We start from the raw sequence: 21,053 nt of genomic DNA, 5'->3' as shown, positions 1-21,053 counted from the left end.
TGATCTAAGGGTGAGGGGGGAGAAGTATAATTTGGATGTGAGAGGAAGGTTCTTCATGCAGAGGGTCGTGGGGGTATGGAATGTGCTACCGAGTAGGGTGGTGGAGGCAGGAACGTTGGACTCGTTTAAGGTTTACTTAGATAGACACATGAGCGAAACAAGGATGGAGAGTTATAGTAGGGGGTATTAAATAGGGTCAGAGCCTCGGGAGACACTGGAAATGCAGACTTATATGTTAACGTTTTTGTCTTTTTATTCCGCAGGTAGAGGTCCACCTTGTTGTCGAACGAGGGGCATGCACACGGTGGGTCGTGCGTGGGCTGCTCTTGGAGGCTCCGGGAGTGGCCTAGTGTGCTTGATCCTGGACCGGTAGACGGGCGTCGCAACAGCTCAGAGACTAGCACTGCTGGCTGTACAGATACATGGATTTGGGCCTGTGTCTGTGGGAGTTTGCGCATTCTCCCTGTGGTTGCGTGGGTTTCCTCCGGGCGCTCCGGTTTCCTCCCACACCCCAAAGATGTGCTCTTAGGCTGATTGGTTTACCAAATTGACACTATTCTCCCCTGAATCTGGCTAAGTTGGGGGTTCCACTCGCAGACACGCAGGGCAGGGTAGGTGTAGGAGGATGCGGCGGCGCGGGCTCGTTGGGCCGAAGGGCCTGTTTCCCGTGCTGGGTTGTTCTTTGTTCTTTGTTTTGTTCTTTGTACTAATAACATTTCAGACCTTCATAAATGTTAGGTAATGACCGTCTCAAAGAAGAGAAAGCGCAGCCATTTCCCTCTCAATTTCAATTAGTACCATCATCACTGTGTCCCGCATCAGTATCATAGAATCCCGAAATGCAGAAGGAGTCAATTCAGCCCATCTAGTCTACGCTGTCCCTCCGGACAGAGCACTATACCCAGGCCTTATCCCCATAACCCTTTATACTTTCCATGCTAAATTCTCCTAACCTATACATCTTTTAAATATTAAGGGACAATTTAGTATGACCAATCCATCTAACCTGCACATCTTTGCACTGTGGGAGGAAACCAGAGTACCCAGCGTAAACACACGCAGACATGGGGAGAATATGCAAACTCCACACAGACAGTCAACCAAGGCTGGAAATGAACATGCGTCCGTGGCACTGTGAGGCAACAGTGCTAATCTCTGTGCCACAGTGCCATTCTTTGTGGAAGTCACCATTGATTAACTAGACCAGTCATATCAAATGAGAAGCTGGGTTCTATAAGAGTGGTTCATTTCCTGACCCCTCAAAAGTTCTCCACCTTCTACAAGGCCAAAGGTAATATGATGGTATATTCACCACTGACCTGGACAGGACAGAACTGTTTGTTCGATTAGCCCCCATGCCACTGAATTCAACTCCCAGCCATCCACCACCTGATCGTGATGTACCGGTTGGAGAATGGCAATAAAGTGACATATTGACCGATTTTCCAAGCCCCATTCCCTCAACATCATTTAAATGTGATGGGCCAAAGAAAAGGATGGGCAACTGAAACACCACTCAAGTGTTAAGAAAATCAATGCATCACTGCATCATTTTCCCCACTTCACGATTCCAATACTGGTAATAGGAAGTTTGCTTGGCAAAATGTAATTGAAAGTCATCACTGGGAAATATTGACTACTGGCCAGCAAATTACAATCTGATTTTTTACTGGTTTGTTTTCTAATTGAAAATAAATGTATTTTAAGGTCCATCCTGTTAATTTTACATATTTGTAAAAGGTAAGGAATCCTCCAAATTAATTTAAGGAACTTAATGAATACTGAAGTAGATTTTTATCTTTCACAATGAGCAGTAAGTAATCTGGCAGAGTAAATCATCCAACTTTTACCAGATCTGCTTAATTTACATTTCATTGATTTCTTGAAAGTAAGGCTGCTCCACTCCACCAGATTACCACACAATTAAAATGAAAACCTATTGCACCAATTCATTCATACACTATAAGGTTACAGTGAATCTTCAATTTTCTTCCCTTCTGAAGACATGAGGTATTGTTCTGAATTTACCAGAGCATTAACGTAGCAGATATAACAGTCAAGTCTTATCTGACATTCACACAGAAACACTTTCTAGCAGCTTTAGCAGGATAATACGCAATAAAAAAATTATTTTTCCCCTTACTCGTGTGGAGCAGGGAGAAGTTATTTCAGAGGTTATTATACTATCCATAGGGTACAGATTAAATTCATTAGATACCAACCTCATCCACATTTTCAAATGCGTTGATGACATCATATGGCAAACAGGAAAGGAGGTCTATAACAAACCAAGTCTTCAAATAATTCATACGGATGAGCTTTGGATCTGAAATTACTTCTCCCGCTGGCCCAACAAAAGTGGTATGAAAATTGAGGACAATGTCTACTAAGAAGATCACATCAACTATACTATCAACCACCAACCAAGTCACATTGTTTTGTTTGGTCTTGAAGGAGACATTGTATGGAACCATGATTGCAGTGTAGAAGGTCAGAATCAGGATTATCCAATCCCAGGAAGTTTTGAACGTACAGTAATGCAAGATGATATGTGGTGGAGTCTTTGGTGCCTCTTGCTTGTACTGTGGAAGGATCTCTGACCCAAGCTGTAATACCTGCACAATAAAGACAAATTATGATTATTAATTATTAAAACATTGAAATTAATAGTAGAACTCAGTAGTTTACTTTGGGGGTGTCAGCAAACTGCCTGTCAAGGGCATTGACAGCATGACCCAAAGCGTAGAAACGAGAAGGAATTCTACGACATCTAAGCTATGATTTTGCTTTAAAAAGCTCTCTTTGATTTATGCTACAGACTAAGTAAAATCTATAAAGTATTTGGTAAGTTGATCTCAGTACACAAATTTGTACCAGCGCTTTCAAAGACTTGCTCAGTTTATCCCTTTTAATTATCTTTTTCCATATTTTTTGAAAATTTCCCTTGCCGAGTATTTAACCACTTCCATTTATTATTTACCATGTATAGACTTGGCAACCAGCATGTAACGCACAGATCACCAGTTATCTTAGTTAGTGGGCATATTTCAATGATATGGGATATAGTTTCGATAATGTCCATAATAGCCTTGTATTTGCCAAGAAGATCCCTTCCCTTTTAAATGCTGTAGTGGATTTTGTTCCCACGCTGTTTCTAGTGAAGCACCTTATGTCCTAATAATCCAATATATAGTCCTAACTTCTTCCTCTATTTGTTTGGTGGTCAGGAAGGCGAATGGGATGCTGGCCTTCATAGCGAGGGGGATTGAATATAAAAGTAGGGAGATCTTGCTGCAGCTGTATAGGGCATTGGGAGGCCGCAGCTGGAGTACTGTGTGCAGTTTTGGGCGCCGCACCTGCGCAAAGATATTTTGGCCTTGGAGGGAGTGCAGAGGAGGTTTACTAGGCTGATACCAGAGTTGAGGGGGTTGAGCTATGAGGAGAGGCTGAATAAACTAGGCTTGTACTCGTTGGAGTTTAGAAGAATGAGGGGAGATCTCATTGAGACGTATAAGATGATGAATGGGATGGATAGGATAGAGGTGGAGAGACTCTTCCCGCTCAAAAAAGACAGTAGGACTAGGGGGCACAGCCTCAAGATAAAGGGGGGGCGGTTTAGAACGGAGTTGAGGAGGAACTTCTTCACTCAAAGGGTGGTGAATCTCTGGAATTCTCTGCCCATTGAAGTGGTGGAGGCTGCCTCGCTAAATATTTTTAAGACGCGGGTTGATGGGTTTTTCATAACAGAGGGGATTAAGGGTTATGGGGAGAGGGCGGGAAGGTGGAACTGAGCCACGACAGATCAGCCATGATCTTATTGAATGGCGGGGCAGGCTCGAAGGGCTAGATGGCCTACTCCTGCTCCTATTTCTTATGTTCTTATAATCTTAAATTTATACCCTTTAATTATCCACTCACTAATAGAAATAGATTTCTCCTCTGCAATTTTCTTTGTCACGTACCTCATAAATTTCAATACCTCTATTAGGTCTCCTAATTTTCTTAGTTCTATTGCAAAGTTTCTCTACCCTTGCCTCATAACTGAAGGCTTTCACCATTGATATCATCTTAGCAAATCTCTTCCGCCCTCACCTTAGTTTTCATTGAATTCTAACTGCAACATATCTAGGTTTCCTACAGACTTATCATTATTCCTTTGTTTTCATACCCAGTACCACTGTCCATAAAATCTGGGATGCTGGTTTAAATTAAAATTCTTATAAGCTTGGCTTTCTCATAGTAAAGCTTGTGCATTTTAATTCCCTATCTTTCTCTGCGTTTTTGCTTTTAAAAAAAGGTTTTGCCACATCTTTCCTCTCATTCTTCCTCCCAAAAAGTTTCACTCCACATTACATTTCATGGGTCATGAAATGCCCAATTTAATCCATGTTCCTTTGAAATGAGTCACGGTCTAGCAGAATTATTATATGTACTGTTTTACTTTACATATATTATAATGTTTGCAAGTTCTTAATTAAGCCAAATTAGTTATTTTATCCCTAATTAGTACTGGGAAGATCTGAGGGGAGAAGATCCATAGAGACTTCGGATACATTACCTAATTGGGGTTTCTGCAAATCTTTCATCAAAGCACAGCAGTCGATCAACAGAGCTCGAGGAAACTCTTGCTTTATTGGCATTGATCCTTTGTTGGCATATTTGAATTGCATCAGTCAGTGAGATCAGGAGTATGGAATGGCATCTATAATATTTCTAGCAAAGCACTTTCCAAACTATTTTTCAATACAACCCCATTTTACCATTTGAAAAATAACACAATTCAAATTGCCAACAAAAACAAAATAGCAATAAAGCAACACAACCTTTAGTCTATAAGTATAAACATTCAGCTTTTATAGATCTGCATATAATACAACAGACAAATGTGAAAATCTATGATGAAAACGCTGAGCCTTTGGTGACCAGGTTGCCACCAATCACTAAACCCACACCTGCCTCCATTGCCACCGCTCCAAGAAACCTCAGACTTATTTACATGGATGCAGCCAAAGTGTTCAATGTCAGAAGCCCACTTTGTGATTGGTTATCTCCATACTACTCAGCAGTACAAGGTGGTGGAGGTGGAGGGGCATTAATGTGATTTTTGATTTCTCATGGCACCATTACTGCTTGTCCCAACACCTGCTATTCTATATGGTCAGGGTCAAATTTTTGTTTTGTAGGAAGTACTCGCTTGTCTATAAAAGCCTATAATTATTAATAATAATTGCAATGATAAATAGGAATAATAGTAGGAGGGATTACTATTTAAAGGGCAAAAAGCTGCAATACGCTACGGTGCAGAGGGACCTGGGGGTCCTTGTGCATGAGTTGCAAAAACCCAGTCTGCAGGTGCAGCAGGTGATCAAGAAGGCGAATGGGATGCTGGCCTTTATAGCGAGGGGGATAGAATATAAAAGCAGGGAGGTCTTGCTGCAACTGTACAGGGCATCGGTGAGGCCGCAGCTGGAGTACTGTGTGCAGTTTTGGTTGCCGCACTTGTGCAAGGATATTTTGGCCTTGGAGGGAGTGCAGAGGAGGTTCACTAGGCTGATACCGGAGATGAGGGGGTTGGACTATGAAGAGAGACGAAATAGACTGGGCCTGTACTCGTTGGAGTTTAGAAGGATGAGGGGGGATCTTATAGAGACGTACAAGATAATGAAGGGGATGGATAGGGTAGAGGTAGAGAGATTCTTCCCGCTCAGAAAAGACAGCAGGACTAGAGGGCACAGCCTCAAGATAAGGGGGGGACAGTTTAGAACGGAGTTGAGGAGGAACTTCTTCACTCAAAGGGTGGTGAATCTCTGGAATTCTCTGCCTGTTGAAGTGGTGGAGGCTACCTCGCTAAATATATTTAAGTCACGGGTAGATAGGTTTTCGGTAGGCAAGGGAATTAAGGGTTCTGGGGAGAAAGCGGGAAAGTGGAACTGAGCCACTTTTAGATCAGCCATGATCTTATGGAATGGCGGGGCAGGCTCGAAGGGGTAGATGGCCTACTCCTGCTCCTACTTCTTATGTTCTTAAGGGCTGAGGGTGGGATAAATATCAGCATTCTATTAACATAGATTGGCCAGCTACGCATCTAAAACAGACACCTAGGGCCAGCTCCCTAATTTTAGTCTGCAGACTGCATGACCAGCACTCGGGTAAATCATCAGATGGGGGGGTTCAGGGGTGTTTTGTAAATGTAGAGCTCGAAGTGACAGCAGCCTAAACTTTGTACGTGTAGACCAGTAGAGCTCTCCTGCTCCATGTGGCCCTAGAAAATTAATTCTTCCACATGACTGTAAAGGTCTCCATTTATTGCCCATCAGTTTTTGCACAGTGTAATGTTTAGGAATGAAAACTTCATCCGTCAGGACGTAAAATATCGTTGGGGGCCCTGCATATACCATAAGACCACAATGTGCATGTATTCTTGAGGTTTCCATTGTCCAAGAAAAAAGTTAAGTTTGTTTATTAGTGTCACAAGTAGGCTTACATTTACATTGCAATGAAGTTACAGTGAAAATCCATTTGTCGCCACACTCTGATGCCTGCTCGGGCACTCTGAGGGAGAATTTAGCATGACCAATGCGCCTAACTAGCATACTTTTCAGACTGGGAGAAAACCAGTGCATCAAGAGGAAACCCACATGAACAAAGGGATAACATGTGTACTTCACACAGACAACGACCCAAGCCGGGAATCAAACCTGGGTCTCTGATGCAGATGAAGCAGTAGTGCTAACCACCGTGCCACCATGATGGAAGGAAGACATTGGGGGGAAAAAAAGTGGAGTTACAAGAGCATCTGGGTTGTGAAAGAGCACTAGGTGGTTTGAACCCTGGTTACAGTTGGGCAAAAGCAGTTAAAATTCCCCCCAAATGAGTGTAAGGTCCCAGGAACAGGGATTGCAGGTTCCACATACTCTTTTGAGGCCGTTCACTAGATCATTAGCTATTGTTGGAACTTTGCAGGATAGTTTGCAGTTTCTCTCTTTGCATGATGGGCTACTTCTTGCTGATGAGAATCACACCCAGAGCTCACTGTGTAAACCTGATAGGCAGAACCTTCATCAAATGAACCCACACACACTGAGGAGGCCAGCAGTGGCCTGGCTACATTTATAATTGAAGCTGGTTTTGTCATTGCTCTTTAGCTTCTGTGTTTCCTAGACAATATAGATTGTGGGTGCTCTATTGATGAAAGCTCTCTATGAACGTATTCTATTTAAAGGGACACCAGTTGGGCTCAGATGGGTTGCAGCCAAGTTTGTTTCTGATGGAAACCGAAGGTAAGAAGGTGGAAGGAAGATAAGGAAAACTCCTCCTTGGTTCTCTGGCTCTTCCCTGGAAGTCATGCTGGAGATGGTGAGAGCCAGAAGGGACGTCCTCTCCCCTGTGGGCAGAAGGAACTGGCCAGCCATCTAAAGGAAGCAGGTGTAGCTGAAAATAGCAGAGGCTGTGAGCAGGAGGGGAATGGTGCTCATGTCCAGATTCAGTGCCAGAAAAGGTTTAATACTCTCAGTACATCAGGAAAGATGGGTGTCATACCACATTCACATGTATTATTCTCTGATCTCAAGCATTCTTCTGCAACCTGCCATCCTGCCATCCGGCAATTCCAGCCATTCCTTTCTTTTCAAACATCTCTGTAAACCTCCAACTTGACACAGGAGCCATGCACAAAAGGGGAACTTGTGGGGCACCAAAAAGAAATGGGTGTGCTTCTGTGTTTCCCGAAGCAGTACATGCTTTGAGAGATTAGAAGAGTCCATCACTAGTTTGAGTGCCATAATGCATCAGGATTCAAACTGATGTCCACCCTGTCTGAAATAACGGCCACTTGCTTGGAAATTCCAATGCAATGTTGGCTCTGACCAATAGTCTGCACTCTGACTGCCACTTTACACAGGATGGAGCAAAGCCTCACTTTGGTGGCTCAGTGCTTCATTCCATTGCTGTCAAGTGCTCTCCAGCTCTTGGCAAGGAAAGCTGTCAAAGTGGACCATGAGGGGGAAGATGGAGAAAGGGCATATGGCAATAGGGACAGTTTCTGATCCCACGCTGGTGTAGGTGTTCAATCTTTGACATGACCTCACATTCTTCAAAATCTATAGAACGTCCATCACAAGTGTCTCATATGTGACATCAGGAGAGGAAAAATCTGTCTCCACACTGCTGAAGCCACAGGAATTGTACCATGTAGAGGAATAAGAGGAAGTGGGTAAGAAAGCTTTAATATTTGCACAAGGGGATTCAATTGGGTGTTTACAGGAATGTTAATGGTTTTATGCTGATGTTCATTTCGATGAACAAAAGTTTTTATTCTCCTGGCTACTTGTCCTCTTTATTATAGCCCCCATTTGGATGGTAACCTTCAGGTGAAAGTTATGTTTAGCTTTCATGGGGTGGAAAATGTGTGAATGTGATGGCTGTCATGAGCTATGCATATGTTGAGGGAATGTGAAGGAGCGTACAGGATTTCTGATAGCACTGTTTGATGGCCTCATGCACACAGATAAGTAAAGTTGGCTTGCGTGAGTTAGTTGTGGGGAATTTTGGCATCCAGAAATGTAGCTGCAGGGGTAATAGCCAAATCTGTCTCTTCTTCTTCCTTGGATGTTGGTGCTTCTGCACCTGCCTCTTCCTGCAGCTCCACTCCTCACTGCAATGCAATGTCATGAAGGACACAGCAGACCACAATCATTCTGGAGACACTTGATCTATCCAGGTACCTGAAGCAAATCTTCAGCATCCTAATGGCTTGTTCTTTTATTGCCCATGTAGCTCTCCTCTGGTCCACTGGTAGGATTCAGTTTGGCATCAGCAGCAGATTTTCAGTAGTCCTCACCTCCCTGGAGTCAGCTGTTCAGGTTACGGAAAATGGAAAGATGCAACTGCCACAGAATGACTGAATCTAGCACTTCCCAGGATATATAGAGTACCGACATGCAAGATCACCTTCCAACAGCCACAAACTAACTGAACATTGGGCGAGTAGAACATCTTCCGGTTGATTTCCCCTTTCCTGAGGTTAATTTGAATCTGCGCCAAGTCAAGGGATCTCAAGGTATCTGGCAACAGTGATGCCATAAGCAGATAATCACACTGAAGTAATATATTCTCAGACAGCAAACCAACAAGTCAAAGACACATAGCTTTACCCTTTTGATTAAATCTTTAGAGCATGAAGTAAATGATTGGGACATACACAAAGCATTAGGAGGATTTTTTTAAAAAATGCTATGCTTCTAATAATAAGGGAGAACCTGACATTCACAAATATAAAATCTTTCTAGGGACAACGAAGTTGTTAAGCAGTCACTATGAACACAGTGCATCATCAAAATCCCAAGTTACATAACATTCAATAAGGTGCGACTTTTTCAAGGTTCTTATATTGAAACTAATGACATCAGTTTTAGTGGTTTCTATTTGATTGCAGACTGGGGGCATTCAACAGTGCACCCTACAGGGAACTGTAGAATCACTGACAGCAACTTCTGAATTTCCACATTTCTGCAGTCTCCAGAAATTGCTGGCAGTTTGAGAGGGGTAGTGATAGTAAACACTGACAGTTTCATGTTGTCCATACTGTTAGTCTGGCCATTGTGCCTTAAGTCTACATGCAAGCTCAGGTAAACATTTAGGTTCATAAGGAAATACATACTAAGCTATGTAAGCCAACTGTGTGTTGAACGTGAATAAAACATACTAAAAAGAGTCCTTGTGAGAGGATTTTCTGGCTACTTCATAGCATGTTTCTCACAATGGGAGGTAGCGTGTTGTTCACTAATGGTTCTACTGTTGTCAATGGGATGTTCAGGCTGGCAGATGCCAACTTGAACATCTGGAAAATTCTGGCCCAAATAAGTACCTAATACTGTACTGAACTGCCTAATGGATATACTTTAAGCAAGAGCCATCTCATATCATATTCATGATCACAATTAGGGATTTACTCCTCTTTCTCCTTTGCTAAAAAGTGAGATTTAGCTCCCAAGTTTAGCTTTTACAGCTAACAAAAAAAGTCACATTTTGTAAATTCTCTTTATTTCCTTTTATTATCTCTCAACATAAAGCATCTCACTGATGCAGAGATTGGTGATCTTTACAATCAGTTCCACAGGATTTTTATTGTAGACTCTACTCCGTGGGTTATAAAGATGTCAATGTTTATTAACAAAATCTTTATCCACCACAGATGATTTGCTATGCTGATGGCATTCAGGTGAGAAACTGTTCCATAACAATCAATAAAATTGTTCCACAATCCTGTCTTCAAATGGCTTTGTTGGCACTGACGGCAACTCCTCCCATTCTCCCCTACACAAAAAAAACCTCAGCTGAATAGTTTGGCCCAGAATTCATCAAACAGAAGACAGCAAACTTCAGAGGCCGGTATATCTGAGATTCCACAGCTGTGATGCTGGCCACATTTCTTAGGGAACATTTCATTTTTTAAACTCTTTTTGAGAAATTATCAGCATCAAAAGACACATATATCAGAAACACGTGACAAACAAACATTAACTATATTCTCATCCCTGCCCTACCCTGCTTGTAGCTACTGCTACCAGGGCATCTGCTTCTCATTAAGAAGATACAAATGCTTTAAGTTAATACAATACAAGTATATAAAGGATGCTGGGGGCATTAAGTCTTTAATAATTCATGACAGTAGAGCACTTCAAATTAGAAATTTAAAAGAGAAAAATTCCTTTCAGTGGCAGCATAGTCTGCATTGTAACAACTCATCTTGATGACAAAGGTACGTGCTTATTCAGTTCAGATAGCTGGTAATTGCTAACCCCAGCATCACAACCAAGACTTCAAAGCACTCAGCTTTTGAAGAGGATGGCAGTTGTCAAGTCTTAGCAGGATTTTTACCATGGAAACCAATTACAAGCATTACTGAAGAATCATATCAGTTAGTCAAAAGGACCAAACAGCACTTGATAAGCATTTAATAACATCTAATGTCAAATACCAATTCCTTTTTTCTATTTCTTGTGACATTATTTCCTTTCAATTAAATAGTGCATTGAGAAAAATGTACATTACGCGCAGTATTAAGTGTTCTGTGATTAATGCCCGACAAAATTTGTATTATTTGGTTTCTTTGTGTGCGGATGGAAGGCTGTCATTGCAGTTCTCTTCCAGTCTTCCTTGCAGGATTCATTTAGGATAGCACCAATCTTATATGACATTTGCTATTTAATAAAGGCGAATTTGATTCAATTTTAAGTATCGATCACAAGGATTTTGCAGCATATCAAAATTGAGGAATACATAATCTGCTTTACAATTTTAACATTTAACATTTCCTGAGTGTCTTAAGTACAAAATAGAAAGAACTTCACGTGTAATGATTTGCTTCTGAAAACCAGTGACCATTGTTATGTCAGCAAATATATCAGCCATTTTTGCACACATGAACAAACAAACAATGCAATAAATGAAGTCAATTTGCTCATGATTGCATTTCAATAGCTCACTGCTGAAAAATGGCCTTCAGATTTCACCGGCAGAGAAAAAAATATTGACAAGGCCACAGATTTAACAATTTAAGTAACAAATTGAATAATTTGATGAATACTTCAAGCATTGAGCAAATAAACAGCTGACTAGCTTTCCAGGTCTGTTTATAGGATTGCCGTATATCCATTTCACCGGATTGCACTTATTACTTTTAGTATTGACTCAGCTGCAACACATGCCCCGAGTCATAAGGTCAAGTCCCATAGGAAAATTGTGTACAAGTTCTTAGATGGACATCACAGGACAGCACAGAGGGAGGATAGCACTGACAGAAGTGCCATATTTCAAAGAGACATTAAACCGAGACTCCATCTGCTGTTTTAGTCTATATAAAAGATCTCACGGCACTGATTTGAACAGTAGGAAAACTGGAACTGCATTTGAGATGTCCCGGCCCCACTGTGGCGGGGTTCTTCAAGATGGATGAAGAAATCCAATTATATCCTCGTTGGCGTCACCAGCCAGAGGAGCCACACAATTCCATCCTGTATCTAACAGGCTTTTAACCAGAATAACCGGCATGCACTTGAAACAACTGGAACAATTGGGAAATCCAATAGGATATCAATTGGTGCTCATTTTTTGCCAACCAACAATGACTGTGGACATTTGTGATTTCTTGTGAACAATTGACTTAACAGGGCAATGACTGGCTGGAGTTTAGACACTCTTATTCTCCATATGCATTGTATTAGCATGGATAGGGGATTGGTTAACTAACAGAAAGCGAAGAGTGGGGATAAATGGGCGCTTTTCTCGTTGGCGATCAGTGACTAGTGGTGTGCCTCAGGGATTGGTGTTGGGACCGCAATTGTTTATGACTTTCATAGATGATTTGGAGTTGGGGATCAAGTGTAGTGTGTCAAAATTCACAGACGACACTAAGATGAGTGGCAAAGCAAAGTGTGCAGAGGACACTGAAAGTCTGCAAAGGGATACAGATAGTCTAAGTGAGTGGGCGAGGTCTGGCAGATGGAGTACAATGTTGGTAAATATGAGGTCATTCATTTTGGTAGGAATAATAGCAAAATGGACTATTATTTAAATGGAAAAAAACTGCAGCATGCTGCTGCACAAAGAGACCTGGGTGTCCTTGCAAAAGAATCACAAGGAATTGGTTTGCAGGTGCAGCAGGTAGTTAAGAAGGCAAATGGAATTTTGACCTTCATTGCTAGAGGGATGGAGTTTAAAAACAGTGAGGTTATATTGCACATGTATCAGGTGCTGGTGAGGCCACACCTGGAGTATTGTGTACAGTTTTGGTCTTCTTACTTGAGAAAGGATATACTGGCACTGAGGAGAGACTGAGTAGACTGGGGCTATACTCATTGAAATTCAGAAGAATGAGGGGAGACCTTATAGAAACATATAAGATTATGAAGGGAATAGATAAAATAGAAGCAGGGAAGTTGTTTCCACTGGCAGATGAAACTAGAACTAGGGGGCATAGCCTCAAAATAAGGGGAAGCAGATTTAGGACTGAGTTGAGGAGGAACTTCTTCAGACAAAGGGTTGTAAATCTGTGGAATTCCCTGCCCAGTGAAGCAGTTGAGGCTACCTCAATAAATGTTTTTAAGGCAAGGATAGATACATATTTGAATAGTAAAGGAATTAAGAGTTATGGTGAGCGGCGGGTAAATGGAGCTGAGTCCATGAAAAGATCAGCCATGATCTTACTGAATAACAGTGCAGGCTCGAGGGGCCAGATGGCCTACTCCTCTTCCTAGTTCTTATGTTCTTATATGATTCCCTGCATGCTGTTTGTCACATATAACAGTAATCTTCCCCATTCTTGCATGTAATCAAATGACACTGAAAGGATTGGACTTTCTGCCTCCATTTTCGGTAGGCAGGAATGGTGGAGGGCGCAGAGAATGGAAGAGGAATTCCAAAACAGCTTTTATGCCGACGGGATTTCCCCACTTGATGGTTCCCTGCACCCACTCATGATATAACACGGTTTCTGCAATGCAATTTGAATACATATAATTAGCATGCCTCCCACTGTAACATCTCAGCAGATTACAGAGCTAATGTGTCTCCCCCTCCCCACGCAACATGACGTCAAAGTCAGCGATATTTACACAAGGTTTTTGCCTTCTCTCCAGTTTCCTGATCAATATTAATCCCTCAACCAACATTACTAAGAACAATTATCTGGTCACACAACATTGCTATTTGTGGGACCTTGATGCGTATAGAATCGTAGAAACCCTGTAGTGCAGAGGGAAGCCATTCAGCCCATCAGGTCTGCACTGATTCTCCCACAGAGTGTCTTACCCAGGCTCTATCCTCCTGACCTACACATCTTGGGATACTAAGGCACAATTTAACATGGCCAATCCACCTAACCTGCACATCTTTGGACTGTAGAAATTGGATGCCCTGTTTTCTCTATTACAACAGTAGTTTGCCTCAAGATTGCATATACAGTGCTCTAGGACATCATGAAACACATTGCATGACTACTTTGTCTTTTTATTGTAATTGTGCGATGGATACATGCATGTCTGCATTTCTGAGATCCCTGATTTTGACCTAATTTTACAAGCATTTTAATGTTGCTGTATTCTTCTCACCTCAGCCAGCCGTGAGTGTTTATGAACACTTTCTCCTTTATGCACGGTTGGAGCAAGTTGCTGTAGAACACCTCTGCTGCTTGTGAGTGCTCTTGTCAGACGGGCAAATTTACCCCAGCCTGCAAATACATCAAGCAGTTTAGAATCAGTGTACCATCCACAACAAAATACAAGGAAACTGTTACACTCCTTTACAATTCAAGTATCAATACATTCAGTTGTATTTGCCAACCAGGTTAAAATCGGAGCAAATCTGCGGTATCTATCACAAATGAGTCAACTATTCCTATTATTCCTGGAAGTCAGAAATAGAAAGCATCTTTCTTGTTCTACTTGAATGATTGTATGGAGAACAATAAATGATGGAATTAGACAAAAATGATTGGAAAATTACTATTTGTGTCCTGGCATTGTTCCATTATTTTTTCAATAGGATGACATGAAACTGGATTGCATAGTGAAATATTGATTTGCATTTCTAGAATGCCTCTCATAACCTCATGGCATCCCAAAGCAGTTTATATCTAAAGATGTAGTTTTGAAGTGCAGTCATCATTGGAGGAAATGTGACAACCAATTTGCAAACAATTCCCTCAACAATAATGTGATATTGACCAGATAATCCGTTTTTATGACGATTTTGTGATGGCCCATGTACTGTTGGAAAAGAAAACCATATATTTTATGTCAGGGTGACGGTCCCTTTAAGAACTTTGTTTTTGAAAGTTGATTTCTTGTAAAAAAATGTTTGCTCCACTAACTGATGATGCAACCAGGCTGCCTGGGAGATAAACAGTAAGAAAACAAGTGTCAACTGAAAGTTAATTATAAGGGGTGTAGATTGTGTGTGGCCCTTTTTTAATTAGTTTGACTTTGGTTTTTAATTTAGAATTAGATGCAGGGAGTAATTGTTTCAGGCTAGATTCAGTTGAAATTCTGTGTGCTAGTTAAAAGGGATTAAAAACTTTGTTAACTGAAGGACTATACAATCAGTGAGTTGGACTGCTGAGATAGCCCAACCTGGAAGAGAAAAATAAAGAGTTCACAGATATAAGATTCCGAGTTGAAAAATATTAAAACCAGGAAAGTTTTGACCAGAGGTAGCCATGCCTAAGATGATAACAATGCTTGTGTTATAATGGGACATTACAACAATAAAGTGGTTAGACGAAATTTGAAGGGGCAATTTTACTGAAAGTAAGTTGAAGGCATCGCTTATACAAATATTTGATGTGGAGATGCCAGCATTGGACTGGGGTGGGCACAGTAAGAAGTCTCACAATACCTGGTTAAAGTTGAATACGTTTATTTGGATTCATGAGTTCGTAATTCCAAATAAACCTGTTGGACTGTAACTTGGTGTTGTGAGACTTCTTATGAATCTTTGAAACAGTCTTCAGATATCAAGTGATTAATATTCCAATTTCTGAGAAGTTCTGGCTTAGGTTTCAATAGGGGTAAATCAAATGGATTTAGAAGGAAATCTAAGTTAAGAAATTCAGTTTAGAGTGCAAGTAACTGTGTTCATAACTGACCTAGGTAACACTGTGTCATTATCAGTATTCAAGCTGTTTAATGTTTGTTTACTAAAATCCTATTGCTTTAAACTACGAACCCTGTGGCTTAATTCTTTTATTATTAATTATTTTAATAAATACCTGGGATTCTGTATTTCCAAAGGAAAAAGAAACGTTATGGTCTCTATTGAGATCAGAGAGTTAAAACCTGGCTTTAGTGAGAATAGTTTTATTCCATGTGGATTTCATATGCTGGAGTTTCAGTGGGAATTCTACAACAAAGGACAGCTCCACCCAAGAGTTTTTAAATTAATGATTGCAAATTCTGCTAAATGCACTGATCTGATGGACTGTATGTTTTAAACATGAATGACTTTAACTTATGCTCAATTGTATTGGCATATAGCTTTTGATTTATTTTGTTGTGTTGACTGATGCTCTGCAACAGTTGGAGATTTTGATTGCTGTGTACATATATTAAAAGACTGTAGTTTGGAACATTCTGTGGCAGTCAAAAGCACCATATAAATGCAAATCATTATTTACAAATATGCCTAGGTGTTAATGGTCACTGGTAATTGTTTTTAATTGTACGTGCAGCATTTTACAATTTTTTAAATGCATCTCCCAGCAATGAAGAACATAGGTGCAGGAGTTGGCTGTTGAGCTTGTTTCAGTATTCAATTAGATCATGGCTAATTGTGGAGGTTACCTGCTTTTGACCCATATCCTTTAAGACTCTTGCTCACAGTCTTTGCCTTGAATATTGTAACTAACCCAGCATTCACAGTATTTGGATGGAGAGAGTTCTATTTGTGTCAAGAAATGTTTTGTAATTTTATTGCTTAGTGAAATGGCTTTACTTTTAAGACAATGCCATCTTGCTCTAGATTCCCCCACTAGAAATAGTCTCTCTATATCCCCCCCATTACTTGTCATTTTAAATATCTCAAGGAACTAGAGGCCAAGTTTATGTAACCTGGCCCACTATTTTAGATTCAATAATAAAAACATTAGAGATCTTGTTTGCTGGCTGAAGCTGCAACAAGAAGACAACATCATCTCTTTTAGGAAAGTCTCTCTCACTTAAGTGCATCACAGGCTCTGAACTGAACAGCAATGGATCAAGAAAGGTGGAAGCCTGTCCACCAAAAGCTGCCATACGATCTGAGATTAGCAGCTCTACTCAACAGCAGGGCCACCGGGGAGGCTACAGGTGAGTGATGGCTGGAGGGTAAGTTACAGGGGAGGGAGTGTTGAGGAGGAATCGGCAACAATGGCAGTGAGTGGCACTCAGCAGGAATCCCCTTTCCCAATGCCGAGTCCCATGATTCCTCCCCTCACGCCCAGAAATCCACAAGCAACCTCACATGGTTTCGCCTGTGATGCTCCCCACATGGCAAGCCCCTGCCTGACGTTGGATTCATAGCAGCAACAGTGGGATGAGTGCCTGATGTGGTCATAAAATGCCCACTCAATGGCCTTTTCAGGCAACGAGGCAGGAAGGTTTTCCACTCACCTTCTTGCTATGGACTTAATCAGAGTGGAGACAGTAAGGCAGGGGCCCACCCTCCCACTTGATTAAATGTCCGTGGCAGTAAACCTACCATGGGAGAAAGATATTCAATTTTGCCAAAAGCTGGAATGATTCAACCCTACAGGAATGGGCTGGCGGGTGGGTGGCACAGGATTTGCTGGGGTGTGTAAAACCAGGTGTGATGGCAATATGGTTCCATATCCTTCATCTACACATCTCTGCCATTACCCAACTCCTCTGGGGCCAACTGAGGCCCTTAAGTGGCCAATTAATGGCTCCTTCCTGCCACTGCACTGAGTATCTAGTAAGGCCAATAGGTTACCCTGGCAAGCTGACAGCAGGCTCAGGGGAGGGTCCTCCTGTTTCAAGTACCCTGTGCCCCACCCAGGGTCAACCCCAACAGAAAGCACCATCTCTGCTTGTTTATCCACTCAGGCCTTCTGATCACCACTCTACTTACTTGCTTCCCCAAATCTCCATCGCTACTCCTGGTCCAGGACTGACTGCAATCCCAGCAGTGGCCACTGCTTACAATGGTGCTGCTGGGACTGAGGACTGCCAGCCCTCTGATTCGCCAGCAGTTCTTGGAGGCAGAGCAGCCTGGGGCGGGGGGTAATTTTACATTCCATCTGATATATTATTAATTTAATAAACAAAGATTTATATATATTCAAATTACTTTCAGGTAGCTGGCAATTGGTATCAGCTGTGGTTCATTTGGTAGCACTCTTATTACTGGTTCAGAAGTTTGCGGATTCAAATGGCATTCCAAAGTCTGAATTTTACAGGCAACCTGTGGGTGGGAAAACAGGCAGGTGGATGCATCAATTAGGCAGTCACGCCATCAGCAGCACTCCTGCTACTGGCCCACCGGACTCTCACTCCACCCACATTTTACAGGTGGTGCATATATCTCATGTCTGCCCATTGCCCAACTGAGGTCCTCAACTGGGCATTTAATGCCCAATTGAGGGCCTCATTCCACCACCAGGCTGTGGGAGAGGCCTATGTCAAACATATACTTGAGTGCAGGTTTAACCATGTAGGCTGCTGGTCAGTGAAGACATTGCAGTAAGAGGGGGTGATTCCTTCCCAAGCCCCTGTGCCAATCGGAAGCCCTCCCCAGAGTATCGCCTCCTCATGTCCACTCTTCCTGGTCAAATGGCGGCAGGCTCCCTCTCAGAATTTACACTGGGGTGCAAAAATCCACTCCCAGTGTATAGTCCAGGCCCAAGAATTTAGCACAAAAATGAAGGCTAACACTCCAATGCAGTACTGAAGAAGTGCTGCACTGGCAGAAGTGCCGTCTATCAGATGATATGTTAATGTCAGTTGATCCTATGACACAGTTTTGAAGAATAGAAGAACAGTTATCCCATTGTCCTGACCAATCCATCAATCCACATTACAAAAACAGATTATCTGAGCATTGTTACATTTCTGTTTGTGGGAACTTGCCATTCACCATTAGCTGTCTCCTTTCTTATTTTACAATACAGTAGTTAGATTAGTAAAGTACTTCATTAGTTGTAAAGTGCTTTGGGATGTCCGGGGGTCATGAGAGGTACTATATAGAAATGCAAGACTTTCTATAGTTCAGAAATATAGTGATAAAAGTTTCTTTTGGACAGGAGTGTAAAATTGAGGGATAATGAAGCAGCAACCCATCTCGCCCATCATGTTGTAGATCAGGCTGCTGATTCACTTTACCAGGTGTGGTGTAAAAAGGCTGTCAATTTACAAATGTCCGTTTTACCCAACAATGTAAACCAGCCTGCCCATTCGCTGTTGCAGACATAAACCAGGCTGCTGATTCATTAATGAGCATTTTACCTCGCCTCGTGTAAAATAGGCTGCAGATTCACTGTTGTTAGTTTAATTTGGCTGACTGTAAAACAAGCTGCTGATTTGCTAGTGCTTGTTTTCCATCACCATCCAAGATGTAATTCCACCCCAAACAAATTTCATTAGATTTCATCTATTTTAATGATAACTGGCCAAAAGAAAAAGAAATTAGGGCTACTGCACAGTAATCTCAATATTCAGCTGGTTATATGGGAGATGCAAATGTCTTCATGTCATATCAATTCAACCATTTCTAAACTTTCTATCAATTGAAAGCATTTTCCTTTTTCCTGCCATTATAGCTATGTTAGGCTAGTACATTAAAATAAAGCTTTTCATCGAGTACATTAAAAGAAATTAATTTACTTACTACAATAGATAGCTACAATCTCCATTTGTTTTGCTTAACAATATAAATGCTGGGACATGCAGTTATTCATTTATTTATTTATTTTCAGAGTACACTTTGATATGATGTTAAACTGAAAAAGGCCAGAAGAGTACCTTTGGATGACTCATCTTCAATGGGTTGCTTGAAAGCTGTGATATCACTGAAGGTGCAAAGAAATAACACCACCTTGTCTTGTTCATTTCGAATTGGAGCAATTTTCACAAAGAACCACACTGGTGTCCCTTTCATAAGAAAATGACATTTATTTTAAGATGTCAAGTATATGTTTCATTTGTGCTAAATGGTATTACACAATTTGAAATGGCTGCAATCTTTAATAAGAATTAATTCTAATAACATCAGTTAGACCATATCCAAAATGTAAACAGATTAAAGAAAACGCTTAAATTAAGGTATCTTAATGGAAGTATATCGGTACAAACAAGGATGCTTTACTCCTGGACATAACATTTAACTTTTTCCATGTACATTTTTTTAGCAGACTGATTTTCCTGTTAAATTCCTCTCTGTGCTACTTGATGTAGTTATTAACCAATTTATTTTAATTGTGCTAACAACTGTGTCAAAGAAAATTAATTACCACAGATGGCATACAGACCTAAGCACAACCTCTGAGTTCTCATCTATATTAACAGGTTTCATTTTGAATAAAAGAAAACCAGCTTGATAAAGTATAAGAAGGCTTATTTACTTTGAATGCAAAGAAAACAAAAGTAGGTTTGAGGAAAGTAAAGTTATTAATAGGAAACACAAGTCAAGTAACTAAAAGGAAACAAGTTTTGATGAATGATTCCGGTGAAATGATAACCTTTCTGCTTTGGATGAGTTTTTTTTGCATCTTCTGTTTTTATTCAATTTTGCAGCAGTTTATTTTAAACCAAACAAACTTCCTGGGAACACAATATTAATCTGTTGAGGAAAAATAATGCTACAAAATAGATACTATGAAATTGTGTTGAATTACGATTACTATGGAATTACTGTCTCTCATAAAATAGGTTATCCACATGCTTTGTTCATATAACATATATGTTAAAATCTAGTCTTACACTTTTTAAGAAGCAGGAGAGTGATATTAAGTAACAAAATAACCTGTTTGAAATCAAACATCAATTCAGGCTTTAAATGGTACCAAAATATTTTGAAATCCTGCTATCGCAACAGCTATTAAAGAATCAACCCCACCGGTACAGAGTAAATTCTAGGTGTTGTGGATGCTGGAGAGGACTTTAAAGGTGCAAACCTGTCATGATAAAATTACTGAAAGTAAAAGTTGTGGTGACAGAAGCATAATTTGGAAGTTACTGATGCACAATTTTAGACACACAGGTTATTTCCAGGACACTAACTGGTCTCAATGCTAGGCCCTGAAGGTGGCAGGTAGGAAGCATAGGCATATTTTCAGCCAGATGTATACCAACCACTATTGATGGTAAGAAGAATCATGCAGGCAGCAGGAATACACTGAACAGATTCAACCGCAGCAGATCAAATCAGGCCGGATGACAATTTTGATTTGGACCTCAAATTGGTATAGACCAGCATATAATGCCTATACTCTGCTCTGTTTGTGATATCTTTGGTGCAAAACAAATCTTTTGGCCATTAATCTATAATGAGAAGAAGTCAGTACA

General features: G+C 40.9%; 1 protein-coding gene across 2 annotated transcripts in view; it reads right to left on the bottom strand.

Annotated features, from left to right (window-relative positions):
- kcnh1a (potassium voltage-gated channel, subfamily H (eag-related), member 1a) overlaps positions 1 to 21,053 on the bottom strand; it is a 242,971-nt gene that overhangs the window by 182,008 nt on the left and 39,910 nt on the right. For both annotated transcript variants that reach the window (XM_080200569.1, XM_080200568.1), the window contains exons 4-6: positions 19,512 to 19,640; positions 14,109 to 14,227; positions 2,223 to 2,615 (exon numbers count right to left, since the gene is read on the bottom strand). In XM_080200569.1, coding sequence (XP_080056695.1) covers positions 2,223 to 2,615; positions 14,109 to 14,227; positions 19,512 to 19,640 — 641 coding nt within the window. The remainder of the gene's footprint in view (positions 1 to 2,222; positions 2,616 to 14,108; positions 14,228 to 19,511; positions 19,641 to 21,053) is intronic.

The sequence above is a fragment of the Carcharhinus amblyrhynchos genome, chromosome 12, assembly GCF_965287045.1.
Source record: "Carcharhinus amblyrhynchos chromosome 12, sCarAmb.v2.hapA, whole genome shotgun sequence".
Lineage (NCBI taxonomy): Eukaryota > Metazoa > Chordata > Chondrichthyes > Carcharhiniformes > Carcharhinidae > Carcharhinus > Carcharhinus amblyrhynchos.
The sequence above is the reverse complement of the archived record's forward strand: the minus strand, read 5'-3'. Positions and strand labels throughout refer to the sequence as shown.